General features: G+C 41.5%; 1 protein-coding gene across 1 annotated transcript in view; it reads right to left on the bottom strand.

Moving 5' to 3' along the window:
* LOC137637063 (angiogenic factor with G patch and FHA domains 1-like) overlaps positions 1 to 17,387 on the bottom strand; it is a 77,559-nt gene that overhangs the window by 8,183 nt on the left and 51,989 nt on the right. Inside the window, exons 6-11 of the mRNA XM_068369370.1 lie at positions 12,000 to 12,160; positions 9,459 to 9,596; positions 6,750 to 6,870; positions 6,005 to 6,203; positions 4,036 to 4,135; positions 2,799 to 2,967 (exon numbers count right to left, since the gene is read on the bottom strand). Of these exons, the coding sequence (XP_068225471.1) occupies positions 2,839 to 2,967; positions 4,036 to 4,135; positions 6,005 to 6,203; positions 6,750 to 6,870; positions 9,459 to 9,596; positions 12,000 to 12,160 (848 nt within the window). The 3' untranslated portion in view covers positions 2,799 to 2,838. The remainder of the gene's footprint in view (positions 1 to 2,798; positions 2,968 to 4,035; positions 4,136 to 6,004; positions 6,204 to 6,749; positions 6,871 to 9,458; positions 9,597 to 11,999; positions 12,161 to 17,387) is intronic.

The following is a 17,387-nucleotide window of genomic DNA, read 5'->3' as shown; positions in this document are numbered from 1 at the left end:
GCCATCAGCCTCCTATCAGAAGAAGGGTGGAGGAAACGACAGACTGCCTGTAGCTGGGTATATTGTTTTGGGTGGTCGTAGCTTTGCAACGGCCACGCACACACACTTGGCCCACATCGTTTTCACCACGGCTCAAGACATATGAGACAGGCGGCTTCTCGGATGTTGGTTGCATCGGGCTGCCGGGTTCTTGTTATGTCAAGGCCCGCCTTGTTGCCTGCCCGACAGGCATTGCCTTCTTCCGCTGGCGCTGGGAAGCTCCGCCGTTGGGGTCTTGTTTGGTTTGATTTTGGAGTTTTCCTTCTCCTAGCCTTTGCCTATATCTAATATGGAACCTAAAATATGAGGATCAGAGATTGTGCCGACTAAAGAGGAACACACTTGTTTCCCATGTTTAATCAATAAACCCACAATGGATGTCACAACCTTAGAAGTTCCATCTGAAATAGTTTTATCTAAACAATTCTAAAACTAATCAAATCAGATTTAGATCTTGATGGACTGCAAATGTTTCTTTGCAAAGGAGTATTTCATGACTTACATTTTTCTAGTAAGGGAGTTCTCAAACCCTTGACGTTGATTATACGTACCAGAGAAGTAATTTTATCTATCAATGCACAAGCAATTGATTTGTTACACATCTCGGAACAACTTTGTGTGGTAGGTCTTAACAAATAGAACCTGAATTAACAGATTATAAACAACACACAAGTAACTTAATTGGATACCCTTCACAAAACAAATGAATTATACAGTAATACAAAAATTTATTTCTATACTCACCGGACGCATACACTCCTGTATCCATACCGAGACACCTAACTCCTGTCCAGGTAAGTTTTCGATACCGCACCGCCCCTCCCCCCCTTGCATAAGAGAAGAGAGATTGATCAAGCACCCAGGAAAAACGTGATGCCTTTACCCGTAAAATTGATAAAATTTCCTCTTTTTCTTTCCTTTTAATATGCCTCAAATAAAGTAACGAGACTAGCGGTTAATGGCAAGAAGCGAAACAGTGATTCCTCAGAGGTGCTCTGTTATTTCAAGGGAAAAAACGCTGACCCCTTCAATCGGATCGACAGTGCGTGGGCTAGACCGAGCACTGTCTCTCTCGGGCGTAATCGAGGAAAGATCAGTCAGTCTCTCCCACAACTCCTGTCAACGGGTATTCCTGGACCTGTTCGCTGACATCATCTTTATCTTCTTTGAAGGACCTGCGTCTGAGGAATGTAACTAAGACGAGGCAGAGGAGGAGGAGCCCACCTGCTTCTTGCCAGCTTTCTTTCGGGTCGATGATTTGGAAATCAACGGTGACACTCCCAAACAGGAAGAGGCCCCTGTGCAGCAGATATAACACCAGCAGGTGGAACGCCCTTTGGCGCCAACACAGATGAACAGGGGGTTGAGAAGACAAACAAAGGACAGCCTCAAAAGTACCAGCGGAGATAAACCCTTCTCCCACCATGGACCACCAGTGTTGCCTATGGAAGACAAACCTCCGAGGTTCGAGTTGTTGTTGTACAGCTACATGTAGTGAGGGGATTAACGCACAAGGATGGTTAAAAGTTAGGTCTGCACATACATTCGTGACTTTACCTGGAAACGTCGGTATATCCATGTACTTTTAATTTATCCAGATTTACTTCAAGTGTTGTGGTAGACTATTGGAAACAAACCTGCCTGGCGATTGCTGGACTGGGGTTGGAGAGCCGCTCAAGCTTGATAGTTTCTTGTAGTCCCTGCAACCTCACACTCCTTGTGAGCTAAGGGTGTTTTGGGGGAGCCTAATAGGTCTACCTGCTGAGTCATCAGCAGCCATTGTCTGGCCCTCCTAGGTCCTTGCTTGGGTAGAGGGGGGGCTTGGATGCTGATCATATATGGTCAGTCTCTAGGATATTGTCTTATCTCTCACCTTTGCCATTTCTGAGCGACCTTTAAACAGCATGTTTACACACTGATCGGTTTATTCTAGAAAGCAAAAAAAAATAAAATAGCCAATATTTTAGAGACAGCAAGAGTATGTGTGTACTAAGCTATTTGCCACCGAATTAAAAGCTAAAAAAAACAAAATTTGCGAGGCAGCAAGAGTACGTGTGTACTAAACTACTTGCAGCCAAAGTCAAAAGCACTAGTCTTGATGACATAGACCCTGCCACCTGCCGGTATTTGTAACTACCTCGATTAACCCACTTCTCTGAGGTCACTCCTATTGAAGGACAATAGTTGGTACTTGTGTAGGAACCAATGTGTGTTATAACAATCACATCTGCAAGATAATATAGGAGTCGATATATACCTCACCCTATCATGTCGTATAGGAGCATTTTTAAATAAATTTCCTAAAATTCTGATTTTGCCTTAAATCAGATACGTAAGATCAGCTTTAGTATGACTTGGTGATTACTTATGGAGGAAAATGATCATCCTTGCATGTGCTATTACACAACCATTACCGATTATGTGAAATGATAAAATAATTGATTCATCAAATATCTTCATACTTGACTACAAGACTGTTCAGATAACAGTCTATTATTAACCCTTTTACCCCCACTATAAGGTTAAATTTCGAGCACATTTTGCTAAATAATCTTTTAAAATTGCTCTAAAAAGCTTAATTTTTGTCCTAGAAAGCTCAGGTTGGTCTCATTCTTTTGGAAAATGCCTGAAGTTTCTCGTAAAATTATCAAAAAAATGGAAAAATATGTAATTAACAGTGTTTTGCAAGAACGTACCGGTACGTCCTTTTGGGGGTGAAAGGGATAAGGGTCTATAAAACATGAAGAGACAAAACTTACTTTATGTAAATAAATCATACAAACATCACAGGTCACAAAACTAAACATTCTTAAAACGTTGTACTGTGACATCAAGTATTTTCTTTCTCTTGATGTTACTCGGTGTGGGTGGCGGTAATCCGGAACTAAAGCCGAGACCCTCTCGACCGACGGTGCTGGATGCCTCGATCTAGAATGTTAATATTGTGTTATAAAAGTTTTATATTATCCTTTATAATGTAGGAGCATTATTTCATTATTTTAAAATTATTATTACTATCATTACTAGCTAAGCTACAACCTTAGTTGCAAAAGCAGGATGCTATAAGCCCAAGGGCTCCAACAGGGAAAAATACCCCAGAGAGGAAGCAAAATATAGAAATAAATAAACAGAAGTAATGAACTGAAATAAAATATTTTAGGAACAGTAACAACATTGAAATAAATCTTTCATATATAAACTATAGCAAAAGAGAGGAAGAGAAATAAGATAGAATAGTGTACCCTCTAGTGTCTATTAACCCTTTTACCCCCAAAGGACGTCCTGGTACGTTTCACAAAACTCATCCCTTTACCCCCATGGACGTACCGGTACGTCCTTGCAAAAAAACTGTTATTTACATTTTTTTTTTTTTGCATATTTTTTATATTTTTTAGGAAACTGCAGGCATTTTCCAAGAGAATGAGACCAACCTGAACTATCTATGATGAAAATTAAGGCAATTTTGAAAAAATATACTGCAAAATGTGCTTGAAAAAAAATCACTCCTGGGGGTTACGGATTGGAAAGTTCCAAATAGCCTGGGGGTAAAAGGGTTAATACTTATATCCAACCCCTTATTGTTACTAGCTGTAACTCAGCGACACTTGAACATTCCTAACAATAAACAACCTTTAACGCCATAACAAACTATCGTTACATTGCTGTCCCTCCATTGCCTAAAGTTATATGCAACTATAGTACTTGAAAATATCAAAGAAAGTGCAGGAAGGGAGGCTGAGATGGTATGGACACCTGATGAGGAGAGATGAGGACCACGTTGGGAGACATACTATGGAGATGGAGGTTCAAGGAAGAAGAAGAAGAGGGAGACCAAGAAAGAGATGGAGATTTACAGGAGAAGGGGATTGATGAGGCAGAAGCGCAGGATAGAAAAAGATGGAAACGGCTCATCCACAACAGCGACCCCATATAAAAATGGGAAACAGCTGGGAAGAAGAAGATAGTACTTGAAAATACAAACTGATTAATACTTACCGGATTAACGATGCCAGGCTGTGATTTTCCAAGGGTCTCGCCTTTCGACCAACCCATTTTCTTCAGCATTTTGAAACCTTTGTTGGTATCCTTCAACGCACTGTAAGGACGGAAAGGGTTTCAATATACGTGAGAGATAAGAAACACATCTTGTATCACTTAACCCTTTTACCCCCAAAGGACGTACTGGTACGTTTCACAAAACCCATCCCTTTACCCCCATGGACGTACCGGTACGTCCTTGCAAAAAAATGCTATAAAAATTTGATTTTTCATATTTTTGATAATATTTTGAAAAAATTCAGGCATTTTCCAAGAGAATGAGACCAACCTGACCTCTCTATGACAAAAATTAAGGCTATTAGAGCAATTTAAAAAGAATATACAGCAAAATGTGCTGGGGAAAAAAATAACCCCTTGGGGGTTAAGGGTTGGAAATTTCCAAAGAGCCTGGGGGTAAAAGGGTTAAGCTAGATGAAATTTTGAAGAATTATCACATGTGAATTTGATTCACAATAAGAGATCTACTGTATTTTTTTTTCTGAATACTGGATGATAGGAAAATTTCAATGCCAATATGGGTATTATTATTATTATTTTCTGATCTTGGGTAGTGTCATAGCCTCCGTACCATGGCCTTCCACTGTCTTGGATTAAAGTTTTCTAGCTTGAGGGTATACTAGGGCACGCTGTTCTATTTAATTTCTCTTCCTTTGAATTTTTTTCAAGTTTATATAGTTTATATATGAAGGATCAAATTTAATGTTGTTACTGTTTTTTTTTTATTTTTATTGATTATTCTTCTCTTGTAGTTTGTTTATTTTCTTGTTTCCTTTCCTCACTGGGCTACATTTCCCTGTTGGAGCCCTTGGGCTTAAACATTTTGCTTTTCCAACTAGGGTTATAGCCTAGCTTGTAATAATAATAATGATAATAAAAGCTAAGCTGCCACCCTGATGGAAAAGCAGGATGCTATAACCCCAAGGGCTCAACCGTAGAAAACAGTCCTTTGAGGAAAGGAAATAATGAAACATATGGAATAGTGTACCTGAGCATACCCTCAAGGAATAGAACTCTAACATTAAGGTTAACTTTTTCGTTATTTCTACAGCTAATCAAAAATGCTTTACTAACAGCATTGCAAAATACCAATCACATGTTGAAAATGCATCATTTGTCTCCTAAATCATTAAAAAGATTCTACAAAGACAAATACGATTAAGCTCATGTTCACTATACACTATATCCTATTTGTTTCTTATTTCCAAGACACAAAACTACATAGTTAAATCACTGCTCTAATTATCAGTATTCTACTTCTCCATACATTAACAATTTTAAAGACTGAGCAATAAACATTGAAACACAATAAGATAATAAGATATTAGGAAAGTTAACTGCATCTCCAGTCTAGCAAAAACTAAAAAGTAAAGTGCTTTCAAATTGCTCATCGGTGATCATTCCAAGTTCTACTGTATAGTGCACCCGTTACAATTGCGTAAAATGTAAATGGCTCACTCCACGATTTGACCAAACTGAAATTCTGTACAGTATCTAACTCCAGACATTGATCCCAAGAAGTATATACCGCACCCCTAAAATGGAATTCAGATGAATAAATTAATACTCCACCTAATTATTAACCCTTTTACCCCCAAAGGACGTACTGGTACGTTTCACAAAAGCCATCCCTTTACCCCCATGGACGTACCGGTACGTCCTTGCAAAAAAATGCTATAAAAATTGGTTTTTCATATTTTTTGATAATTTTTTGAGAAAATTCAGGCATTTTCCAAGAGAATGAGACCAACCTGACCTCTCTATGACAAAAACTAAGGCTGTTAGAGCAATTTAAAGAAAATATACTGCAAAATGTGCTGGGAAAAAAATAACCCCTTAGGGGTTAAGGGTTGGAAATTTCCAAATACCCCGGGGGTAAAAGGGTTAAAAGCGCTTCCGTCATACTCACACTTGCGTCGAGGCAACTTCCGTCTTCTCGTACGGGTTGTCCGAACCCTTTTCTTTCCGTCTCTTCGAAGCGCGGTCTTCATAATCCGCAGGAAGCTGTACAGGTTTGCTCACTTCAACGCCATATTTTTTTTTCAACGCTTTCAAGGCTTTTCTGCGCATTTTCTCGGCCGATGCTTTCACTTTCCGAAATTCGTCATCTGCAAGGGGAAAACCCAAATATTTATGTCGGTTTTCCCACTCCAATCCAGAGGAATAGTCACTATAACATCATGAGGCATAAAGCATATATATACACTATTACAAAGCTTAAGAGATGTAAAATTATTAACCCTTTTACCCCCAAAAGGACGTACTGGTACGTTTCACAAAACTCATCCCTTTACCCCCATGGACGTACCGGTACGTCCTTGCAAAAAACTGCTATTTAAATTTTTTTTGCATATTTTTTATCATTTTTTGAGAAACCAGGCATTTTCCAAGAGAATGAGACCAACCTGACCTCTCTATGACAAAAATTAAGGCTGTTAGAGCAATTTAAAAAAAATATACTGCAAAATGTGCTTGAAAAAAAATAACCCCTGGGGGTTAAGGGTTGGAAAGTTCCAAAAAACCTGGGGGTAAAAGGGTTAACAGCCATTGTCAAGAACATCAATCTTTCCAAGTATAATAAATATGGTATTTCTATCAGTTAAAATAAACTATTTATGCAATGATTATCACTTTCCTTTCCCTCTATTACTTACTCAGTTGTGGTTGATTTGCAAGGACTAACCCCGGTTCGCATTCGTTACAGCTTAGGTACCCCGGATGTATGTGGCATTTCAGCTTGACCGATCCAAACTGTAGTTCCCATCCATGACCCACCTGAAATTTTGATACGTAATACAGCGTACCGAAGTCTCCAGCATTAAATGTGAAAAGACAACTGCGATACGTAACACAGCATACCGAAGTCTCCAGGATTACATGTGAAAAGACAATTACGATACGTAATACAGCGTACCGAAGTCTCCAGGATTAAATGTGAAAAGACAACTGCGATACGTAACACAGCGTACCGAAGTCTCCAGTATTAAATGTGAAAAGACAATTGCGATACGTAATACAGCGTACCGAAGTCTCCAGTATTAAATGTGAAAAGACAAAGTCAAATAGTCATACAATAATTCCTTTGGTTGGTTAATCTGTTTATTTATTTACTGACTTCATCACTGGTACTTTACCAATATCATAATGGCAACAGGTAAGGATATACAGTCAACACCATAATTTTTAATATCTGAATTTTTTTTATGAATATATACATCAACAAATTCTTTGCAAATACTGTAAACAAAAATCAAAAAGTAATTCTTAGTTTTCATAGCTATACAAACCCAAATTACTTTTAAGTGAGTTCCACAGGGCACTAGAATTGTTGAAAGGCACAGGCCTACACGGCTGAGAACTTTGAAGCATGACGTGGGAGATGATGAATGGAGATAGAGGGTATCTTTGCAAAGATCTGGCAGTAATTTTAGCCTTCTAGAGTGTTGTAAATGCTGTCGAGGCTCTGCAGTTACAGCCAGTGATTTTGAAATAAGGAAGGTCTTCAGCAAATCTGAAACGGCTGTTGAAATAGTTAACAGGGTAGTTAACCGCAGGTGGTGAGTGCAGACGAGTAACCCAGCCAACTACCCTCTCAAAAACTTTTCACTTTTGACATTTGGCTCAGAAATGAGAGGTCTAGCTTGAAAAATACAAATCAATTTTGTCAAACAGGTCAAACTGCCTTTCCACTAGGCAGATTCTGGAGTTGAAAACTCTGACGTCTTTGCAAAGTACGTCACAGCGCCTGAATACTGGTCAAGCCATGAGAATGCTTAGAGGGTGGCCATGGCTCCTGACTTGGAGGCAGAAGAAGGATGTGGATTCTGTTCTGAGTCTCTGCAAGGAAAGGCTCCCTAATAGAGCAGACACCGACGGGTCATTCGGGTAAAACGCGACGAGTGATCGGATCCAATGACGGAAAAAGCAACGTAATCGGGTAGATGACGAACCTGGCTTTTCGACTTCAGAGAAAGAATGATCTCAGGTGTTATACCCTTCCCTCTGTTGATCATGGTTGGGAACTGACCCTAACCCTGTTCTCATTAGCGCAAGACCGTGGACAGTCCACCAACGACCCCTGGCTGCAAGCTGCAAGCTCTCCACACCATCTTTAAAAGGTGATATTTCCTCGATTCGGTCTTCCAATTAACTCCCAAAATATAAGGGAGCAGTGCTACACCGTCCAGGTATGAAAAGTGAAGGAGGGCAATAAAGTTGCTCTGATACAGAAAGAATGCTCGGGACCCCAATGAAACTAAGCATTCTCGATTGGTCTAACTCACGGGGTAGTCGGGCCAACCATCCATGCCACGACCACAAGCCCCATGGAGTCAAGAGCCAGCCGGGAACTGTAAATCTCACCTGAAAGAGGTGAGATTGCCAGGTATCTTACAGGACTCTCCAATCAGCCTTCCTGGAATCCTTCAACTTTTTGAGATGAGAAGTGTCAGAATCAGGAAGAGGAGGAGGAGCTGGAAGAGGAAATGGACAAGCTAATTCAATTTTTCTCCCCCAGAGGGAGGAACCACAACACTGAGTCTCACTCACCAGGAAAGTGGGTAGACACTTTACCTTGCACTGGGAATGAAGTCCAAAGCTCTTAAACCACGGCAATCTGTACGAGAAATAGAATTTAACCATTCCCTTGAATGAGCACTGAAATCACCCACAAACATAAAAGAGGCCTTTCAATCATCTTCCTGCATCTAAGGGCAACTCTACTTTTAAAATATATCTTGAGTACATTCTTCAACATTAACCTAGTTTCAATCCTCTTTCCCATATATGTTTTTCAACCATGACTATGCATTCATATCACAATATTTTAGTCAAATGACTAAAGAGAGGAAAGGCTATATAAATCCATAGCCACTTTAAAGGATTTGAATAAAGGATATGTTCAACAGGCACCAGTCAACCAAATGGTCTTGTTTAGATCTGAAGGCTTTCACGATTTCTTCATCTGCTTTAATCTTCTTCGTGTGGTGTAATTGATTGGCGCTACGTTCAATAAACGTAATCTTTTATTGTCTTTTCCATATTAATTCCTTCCACATACCTTCATGAATTCTTATACATACATACATTTACCAAGGCACCTCCCCAAATTTTAGGGGGTAGCCATCATCAAACAAAAGAAACAAAAAAGGGGCCCTCTCCTCTCTACATACCTCCTCAATAAATCGTGAATACCTTACTAATAAATATTAAATGCATTGAATAACTTTAAAAAGAGTTCAGAAAGTATAGAAACAAATTAAACTTCAAAAGAATTAAATAAAGAGACAAATGGACGTTCAAGGACTCCTCGGTATCATTACAAATCTAATAAACTTCCTGTACCGAACATCCATTAACCTCACCTCAACTTCGTCGCTGGGTTCGCCCGGTACGCAGATACAAGTGCCGTTGATGAAAGTGCCGTTTTCGCTTCCGAGATCTTTGACGAAGTAATGGTGATCCTCCGGTCCATCCGATTTATAAGAAAATTCGGCATGCTCCTGAAATAACAAATTTGGAAATAATTTGTATTTTTCCTAACATACAAACCTGGAGCTATTTATAGGGGTATAGACTTTCAGCTGCGCCGAAAGTATAGTACCCCTATAAATAGCGAAGGTTTGTATCTGTGTCAAAACAAACAGGAGATTAAGATGTCAGTTAAAACTTTCATGGAAACAACTACAGAAGGTCCTTAACTTACAAACTTAATTGGTTCAAAGCAGCTGTTTGTAAGTTAAATTTTGTTAGATTTTAGCTTAACCCTTTTACCCCCAAAGGACGTACTGGTACGTTTCACAAAACTCATCCCTTTACCCTCGTGGACGTACCGGTACGTCCTTGCAAAAAAATGCTATTTAATTTTTTTTTGCATATGTTTGATAATTTTTTGAGAAAATTCAGGCATTTTCCAAGAGAATGAGACCAACCTGACCTCTCTATGACAAAAATGAAGGCTGTTAGAGCAATTTAAAAAAAAATATACTGCAAAATATGCTGGGAAAAAAAATAACCCCTTGGGGGTTAAGGATTGGAAACTTCCAAATAGCCTGGGGGTAAAAGGGTTAAGGTAGGCCTAACCTGAATTCCATGCCTATGATTTCCAGCTACAAAAATCAACAAATAATCGGGTTTCATATGAAATAGATATCAGGTTATTCCAAATGTTGTTTTGCTTACTGTATTGCGTTTTTATATCTGAATGTTTGTAAGTCAAAAGATCCTAAGTTTGGGACCTTCTAAGTAAACTCTGTCTCCCTCATAAATAGTAGGTCATGGACAGGGGCTTCTCAGCATCCGGATCTCAGAATTGATAATGTTTCTTTAACTTTGTATGACTTTTAGAATTTTAGTTGTTATTCTTGACAGCAAATTTACTTTAGAGAAACACATTAGGTCTGTGTCTTCTTCAATTGCACCAAAAAATTGGCTTATTAATAAAGTCTTTCAAGATTTTCGGTGATCAAGCTATTTCTGAAGAAGAGTTTTAATTCTTTCATTCTACCTTGTTCCTAGTATTGTTCTCCTTTCTGGTCTTCAGCTGCTGATTCAACTACCAAAGTTCCACTTACAAATATACAAAAATGCAAATCCAACTGAAATCATAAGTCTTACATATTGTATCAGTGGCCACTTTCCTCTTGGTAGGGGTAGAAGAGACTCTTTAGCTATGGTAAGCAGCTCTTCTAGGAGAAGGACACTCCAAAATCAAACCATTGTTCTCTTGTCTTGGGTAGTGCCATAGCCTCTGTACCATGGTCTTCCACTATCTTGGGTTAGAGTTCTCTTGCTTGAGGGTACACTCGGCCACACTGTTCAATCTAGTCTCTCTTCCTCTTGTTTTGTTAAAGTTTTTATAGTTTATAAAGGAAATATTTATTTCAATGTGTTTACTGTTCTTAAAATATTCTATTTTTCCTTGTTTCCTTTCCTCACTGGGCTATTTTCCCTGTTGGGGCCCCTGGGCTTATAACATCCTGCTTTTCCAACTAGGGTTGTAGCTTAGCATTTAATAATAATAATAATAATAATAATAATACCCCCAGGCTATTTGGAACTTTTCAACCCTTAACCCCCAGGGGGTTATTTTTTCCCAGCACATTTTGCAGTATATTTTTTTTAAATTGCTCTAACAGCCTTAATTTTTATCATAGAGAGGTCAGGTTGGTCTCATTCTCTTGGAAAATGCCATAAGTTTCTCAAAAAATTATCAAAAATATGAAAAAAAAAAATTTATAGCATTTTTTTGCAAGGACGTACCGGTACATCCATGGGGGTAAAGAGATGGGTTTTGTGAAACGTACCAGTACGTCCTTTGGGGGTTAAAGGGTTAGAAAATATATAATTCAATGCTATAAGCAAGAGGTCATTTTCAATATGAAACAGGACTATTTGTCGGCTTTTGCAGCCGAAAATCGTTGGCATGCGAGATAGGTGGGGGCTACCCCGGGCCAAAACTTAACCCTTTCACCCCAAAAAGGACGTACTGGTACGTTTCACAAAACTCATCCCTTTACCCCCATGGACGTACCGGTACGTCCTTGCAAAAAACTGCTATTTACATTTTTTTTTTGCATATTTTTTATCATTGTTTGAGAAACTTCAGGCATTTTCCAAGAGAATGAGACCAACCTGATCTCTCTATGACGAAAATTAAGGCTGTTAGAGCAATTTAAAAAAAATATACTGCAAAATGTGCTTGAAAAAAAAATGTCCCTTGGGGGTTAAGGGTTGGAAAGTTCCAAATAGCCTGGGGGTAAAAGGGTTAATAAACTTTGAATTACAAACAGCTTTTCGGAACCCATTAAGTTTGTAAGGTGAGAACTTTCCGTATACTTTCTGTATACTCATTCAGATTATTCAACGGCATCTACCAAATTACAATATAGGATCAAGAGACATACCTCACTAACGTCGTCATCCATCAGCTGAATCAAGTTATTGGTGTTCGTTCCGACTCTTCCACCTATGATGGTCACCAAGTGGAGATCGCCCACTTTCACCGTGTCAACGCCACTCTCTGTCACCATCAGCCTTATGGATGGAGGAATTTTACCTTGGTCTTCTGAAAAAATATTTTGTTTTTATCTAGATTGAAAAAATGCAAACCAGACAATAGCTAGGTTAAGTAAAATTTGGAAATCAAATCGCCTCAAATTACATATAAAAATCAGGCTATATATCAGTTTGGAAAGATCGGTGTTACTATATGGACATAAGTCATGGTCTGACAATGAAACTATCTCCAACAGATTTTGTAGATTTGAGAACAAAGCCCTCAGAAGAATATTGGGAGTTAAATGGCAGGACAGGATTGAAAATGAAACTATAAGGGAGGAGCAACAAACTCCTTGTGAAAAATATAAAAAATTTAAAAAGAAACTATATTTAAATATTTCCTAAACATGTTATTTTTATTAATAAAATAAATTTTTGAATATACTTACCCGATAATCATGTAGCTGTCAACTCCGTTGCCCGACAGAATTCTATGGAGGGATACGCCAGCTATCACAATACTAGAAGGGGGTGTACTTACCAGCGCCACCTGTGGCCAGGTACTCAAGTACTTCTTGTTGACACCTCCTCAATTATTCCTCGGTCCACTGGTTCTCTCTGGGGAGGAAGGGAGGGTCGATTAAATCATGATTATCGGGTAAGTATATTCAAAAATTTATTTTATTAATAAAAATAACATTTTTCAATATTAAACTTACCCGATAATCATGTAGCTGATTCACACCCAGGGAGGTGGGTGAAAACCAGTGTACAAGATTAAAGGATAGCTAAGTATCCCATATTTCATATAACAGTTATCTCAAATAACAATGAAATAATAAGTACCTGGTAAGGAAGTCGAATAGAACCGTTACTCTGCCTCTTTATTTAAAGTTCGTCTTCCTTACTGAGCGCAGCGTTCCTCTTGGAGGCTGAATCAACCCAAAGGTGCCAAAGTACACGGGGTTGCAACCCCTACTAAAGGACCTCTACCAAACCTTTAACCCAGGCGCTTCTCAAGAATGAATAGACCACCCGCCAAATCCAAGGATGCGGAAGGCTTCTTAGCCTACCGTAACAACCATAAAAACAACAATAAAAGTATTCAAGAGAAAGGTTAAAAAAGGTTATGGGATTAAGGGAATGTAGTGGCTGAGCCCTCACCTACTACTGCACTCGCTGCTACGAATGGTCCCAGGGTGTAGCAGTTCTCGTAAAGAGACTGGACATCTTTCAGATAAAATGATGCAAACACTGACTTGCTCCTCCAATAGGTTACATCCATTATGCTCTGCAGAGAACGGTTTTTATTAAAGGCCATCGAAGTAGCTACGGCTCTTACTTCGTGGGTCCTTACCTTCAGCAATGCAAGGTCTTCCTCCTTTAAGTGAGAATGTGCTTCTCTGATCAGAAGCCTTATATAATACGAAAGCCCATTCTTGGACATGGGTCTCGAGGGTTTCTTGATGGCACACCATAAGGCTTCTGACTGTCCTCGAATAGGTTTAGACCTCTTAAGATAATATTTGAGAGCTCTGACAGGGCAAAGAACTCTCTCTAGTTCGTTACCTACCATGTTGGAGAGGCTAGGTATTTCGAACGATCTAGGCCAAGGACGTGAAGGAAGCTCGTTCTTTGCTAGGAATCCAAGCTGAAAAGAACATGTTGCAGATTCGGTTGTGAAACCAATGTTCTTGCTGAAGGCATGAACCTCACTGACTCTCTTAGCTGTTGCAAGGCAAACGAGAAAAAGAGTCTTGAGGGTAAGGTCCTTGAAGGAAGCTGACTGGAGAGGTTCGAACCTAGATGTCATAAGGAACCTTAAGACTACGTCTAGATTCCAGCCTGGAGTGGAAAAACGACGTTCTTTAGACGTCTCAAAAGACTTAAGAATGTCTTGAAGGTCCTTGTTGGAAGACAGGTCCAAACCTCTGTGGCGGAGAACTGAAGCCAACATACTCCTATATCCTTTAATCGTAGGTGCTGAAAGGGATCTCTCATTCCTAAGATGTAGAAGGAAGTCAGCTATTTGGATCACAGAGGTATTGGTAGAGGATATTGAATTGGCTCTACACCAGCTTCGGAAGACCTCCCACTTAGACTGGTAGACTCTACGAGTGGAAACCCTTCTTGCTCTGGCAATCGCACTGGCTGCCTCCTTCGAAAAGCCTCTAGCTCTAGCGAATCTTTCGACAGTCTGAAGGCAGTCAGCCGAAGAGCGTGGAGGTTTGGGTGCAACCTGTCTACGTGAGGTTGACGTAGAAGGTCCACTCTTAGAGGTAGAGTCCTCGGGAAGTCGACTAGCCATTGAAGTACCTCTGTGAACCATTCTCTTGCAGGCCAAAGGGGAGCAACCAGCGTCAGCCGTGTCCCTTCGTGCGAGACGAATTTCTGCAGAACTTTGTTTATTATCTTGAACGGAGGGAATGCGTACAGGTCGAGATGGGACCAGTTCAGTAGAAAAGCATCCACATGAACTGCTGCAGGGTCTGGAACAGGGGAACAATACAGCGGAAGTCTCTTGGTTATGGAGGTGGCAAACAGATCTATGGTAGGTTGACCCCACAAGGTCCAAAGTTTGTTGCACACACTCTTGTGGAGGGTCCATTCCGTGGGAATGACCTGATTCCTTCTGCTTAGGCGATCTGCTGAAACGTTGATATCGCCCTGAATGAACCTCGTGACCAGAGAGAGGTTTAGACCTCTTGACCAAATGAGGAGGTCCCTTGCGATCTCGTATAGGCTCCTCGAATGGGTCCCTCCTTGCTTGGAGATGTAAGCCAAGGCTGTGGTATTGTCTGAGTTCACCTCCACCACTTTGCCTAGCAGGAGGGACTTGAAGTTCAACAGGGCTAGATGAACTGCTAGCAGCTCCTTGCAGTTGATGTGGAGTAATCCTTGTTCCTCGTTCTACATTCCCGAGCATTCCCGTCCGTCCAAGGTTGCACCCCAGCCCGAGTCCGATGCATCTGAGAAGAGATGAAGATTGGGGGTCTGAATGGCCAATGATAGACCCTCCTTGAGAAGGAGGTTGTGCTTCCACCACAGGAGAGTGGTCTTCATCTCTTGGTTGATAGGGATAGAGACTGCTTCTAGAGTCGAACCCTTGTCCCAATGAGCTGCAAGATGGAATTGAAGAGGGCGGAGGTGGAGTCTCCCTAGCTCGACAAACAGGGCCAGTGATGAGAGGGTCCCTGTGAGACTCATCCACTGTCTCACTGAGCAACTGCTCCTCTTCAGCATGCTCATGATGCACTCTAGGGCTTGGCTTATCCTGGGGGCCGATGGAAAAGCCCGAAAATCCTGACTCCGAATCTCCATTCCCAGGTACACAATGGATTGGGAGGGAATGAGTTGAGACTTCTCTATATTGACTAATAGACCTAGGTCTCTGATTAAGTCTAAAGTCCAATTGAGATTCTCCAGACAACGACGACTCGTGGAGGCTCTCAACAGCCAGTCGTCTAGGTACAGGGAGGCTCTGATGTTCGACAAGTGTAGGAATTTTGCTACATTCCTCATCAGATGAGTAAAGACCATAGGAGCTGTGCTTAGGCCAAAACACAGGGCTTGGAATTGATAGACAACCTTTCCGAAAACGAATCTCAGGAAAGGTTGGGAGTCTGGATGAATAGGAACGTGAAAGTATGCATCTTTCAAGTCCAACGAGACCATCCAGTCCTCCTGTCTGACCGCTGCTAAGACCGACTTGGTCGTCTCCATCGTGAACGTCTGCTTGGTGACATACTCGTTGAGAGCGCTGACGTCCAGCACCGGTCTCCAACCTCCTGTCTTCTTGGCCACAAGAAAGAGACGGTTGTAGAAGCCCGGGGATTGATGGTCCCGGACTATAACCACTGCCTTCTTCTGCACAAGTAGCGACACCTCCTGTTGCAATGCTAGCCTCTTGTCCTCTTCTTTGTAGTTGGGAGAGAGGTTGATGGGCGATGTGGTCAGAGGTGGTTTGAGGCAGAATGGAATCCTGTAACCGTTCCTCAGCCAACTGACAGACTGTGCGTCTGCACCTCTCTTCTCCCAGGCTCGCCAGAAGATCTTGAGTCTGGCTCCTACTGTTGTCTGGAGAAGCGGAGAGTCAGTTTTTTCCTTTAGATGTTCTGGATCCTTTCCTAGACTTGCTCCTGTGAGAGTCTGGACGGGAGCTTCCTCGGCTGGGGGCTCTACCACGAAAGGGCGGTATGAACCTCGTGGCAGGGGTATCAGCCACTGGGGAGCGATAAGTCTTGGGGACTGAGGTAGCAACCTTAGACTTACGAGCCGATGAGGCTACAAGATCGTGCGTATCCTTTTGTATCAGGGCAGCAGACAAGTCCTTAACTAGCTCTTCGGGAAAGAGGAACTTCGAGAGCGGAGCAAAAAGGAGTTGTGACCGTTGGCAAGGTGTAATGCTGGCGGAAAGGAAGGTACACAGTTGTTCCCTTTTCTTCAACACCCCTGATACAAACATCGACGCTAGCTCACCCGATCCATCTCTGATGGCCTTATCCATGCAGGACATTAATAGCATGGCAGAATCTTTGTCCGCAGGAGAGGTTTTCTTGCTGAGGGCCCCCAGGCACCAGTCGAGAAAGTTGAACATTTCAAATGCTCTAAACATCCCTTTCAGTAAGTGATCCAGGTCTGAGAAGGTCCAACAAACCTTCGAGCGCCTCATAGCAGTTCTCCGAGGCGAGTCTACCAGACTTGAGAAGTCAGCCTGGGCAGAGGCAGGTACTCCCAAGCCTGGTGCTTCCCCTGTGGCATACCAAACGCTCGCTTTCGAAGTGAGCTTCGTTGGAGGGAACATGAAGGAAGTCTTGCCAAGGTGTTGTTTAGACTGCAGCCACTCCCCTAAGATCCTTAAAGCCCTCTTAGAGGATCTAGCTAGGACAAGCTTAGTATACTTGGATTCGTCCACGTCTGATGAGGGATCCAGGTGTGCCTCCTCATCATCCGACACCTCATCACCAGAGTGTAGCGAAGAGATCGGACAAGAATGCTGAACCGCAGAGTCAGAACGGGTAGGAACAATAACAGTGGTTTCCTCTTCAAGTAACTGTTGAGGGAAAACCTGAGGCTCAGACTGCAAAGGCTGAACAACAGACGAAGCAGAAGGAAGGCGCATGGGTGGAGGAGGTTGACTCCTAGCAAGAGAGGTTGAACCCAAGGATTGCGCTTGCTGAGCGGAGGATGGAGGCGGAGTAGCAAGTTCCTGTTCCTGTGATATGAGCGGAGCATGATGAGGTTGAGGCTGCGCAGAACAAGGTAAAGTTCTCGCAAGCTGAGGCTCCTGAGGC

The sequence above is a fragment of the Palaemon carinicauda genome, unplaced genomic scaffold (genome assembly GCF_036898095.1).
Source record: "Palaemon carinicauda isolate YSFRI2023 unplaced genomic scaffold, ASM3689809v2 scaffold512, whole genome shotgun sequence".
Taxonomy (NCBI): domain Eukaryota; kingdom Metazoa; phylum Arthropoda; class Malacostraca; order Decapoda; family Palaemonidae; genus Palaemon; species Palaemon carinicauda.
This window is presented reverse-complemented; position numbering and strand designations above follow the sequence as displayed.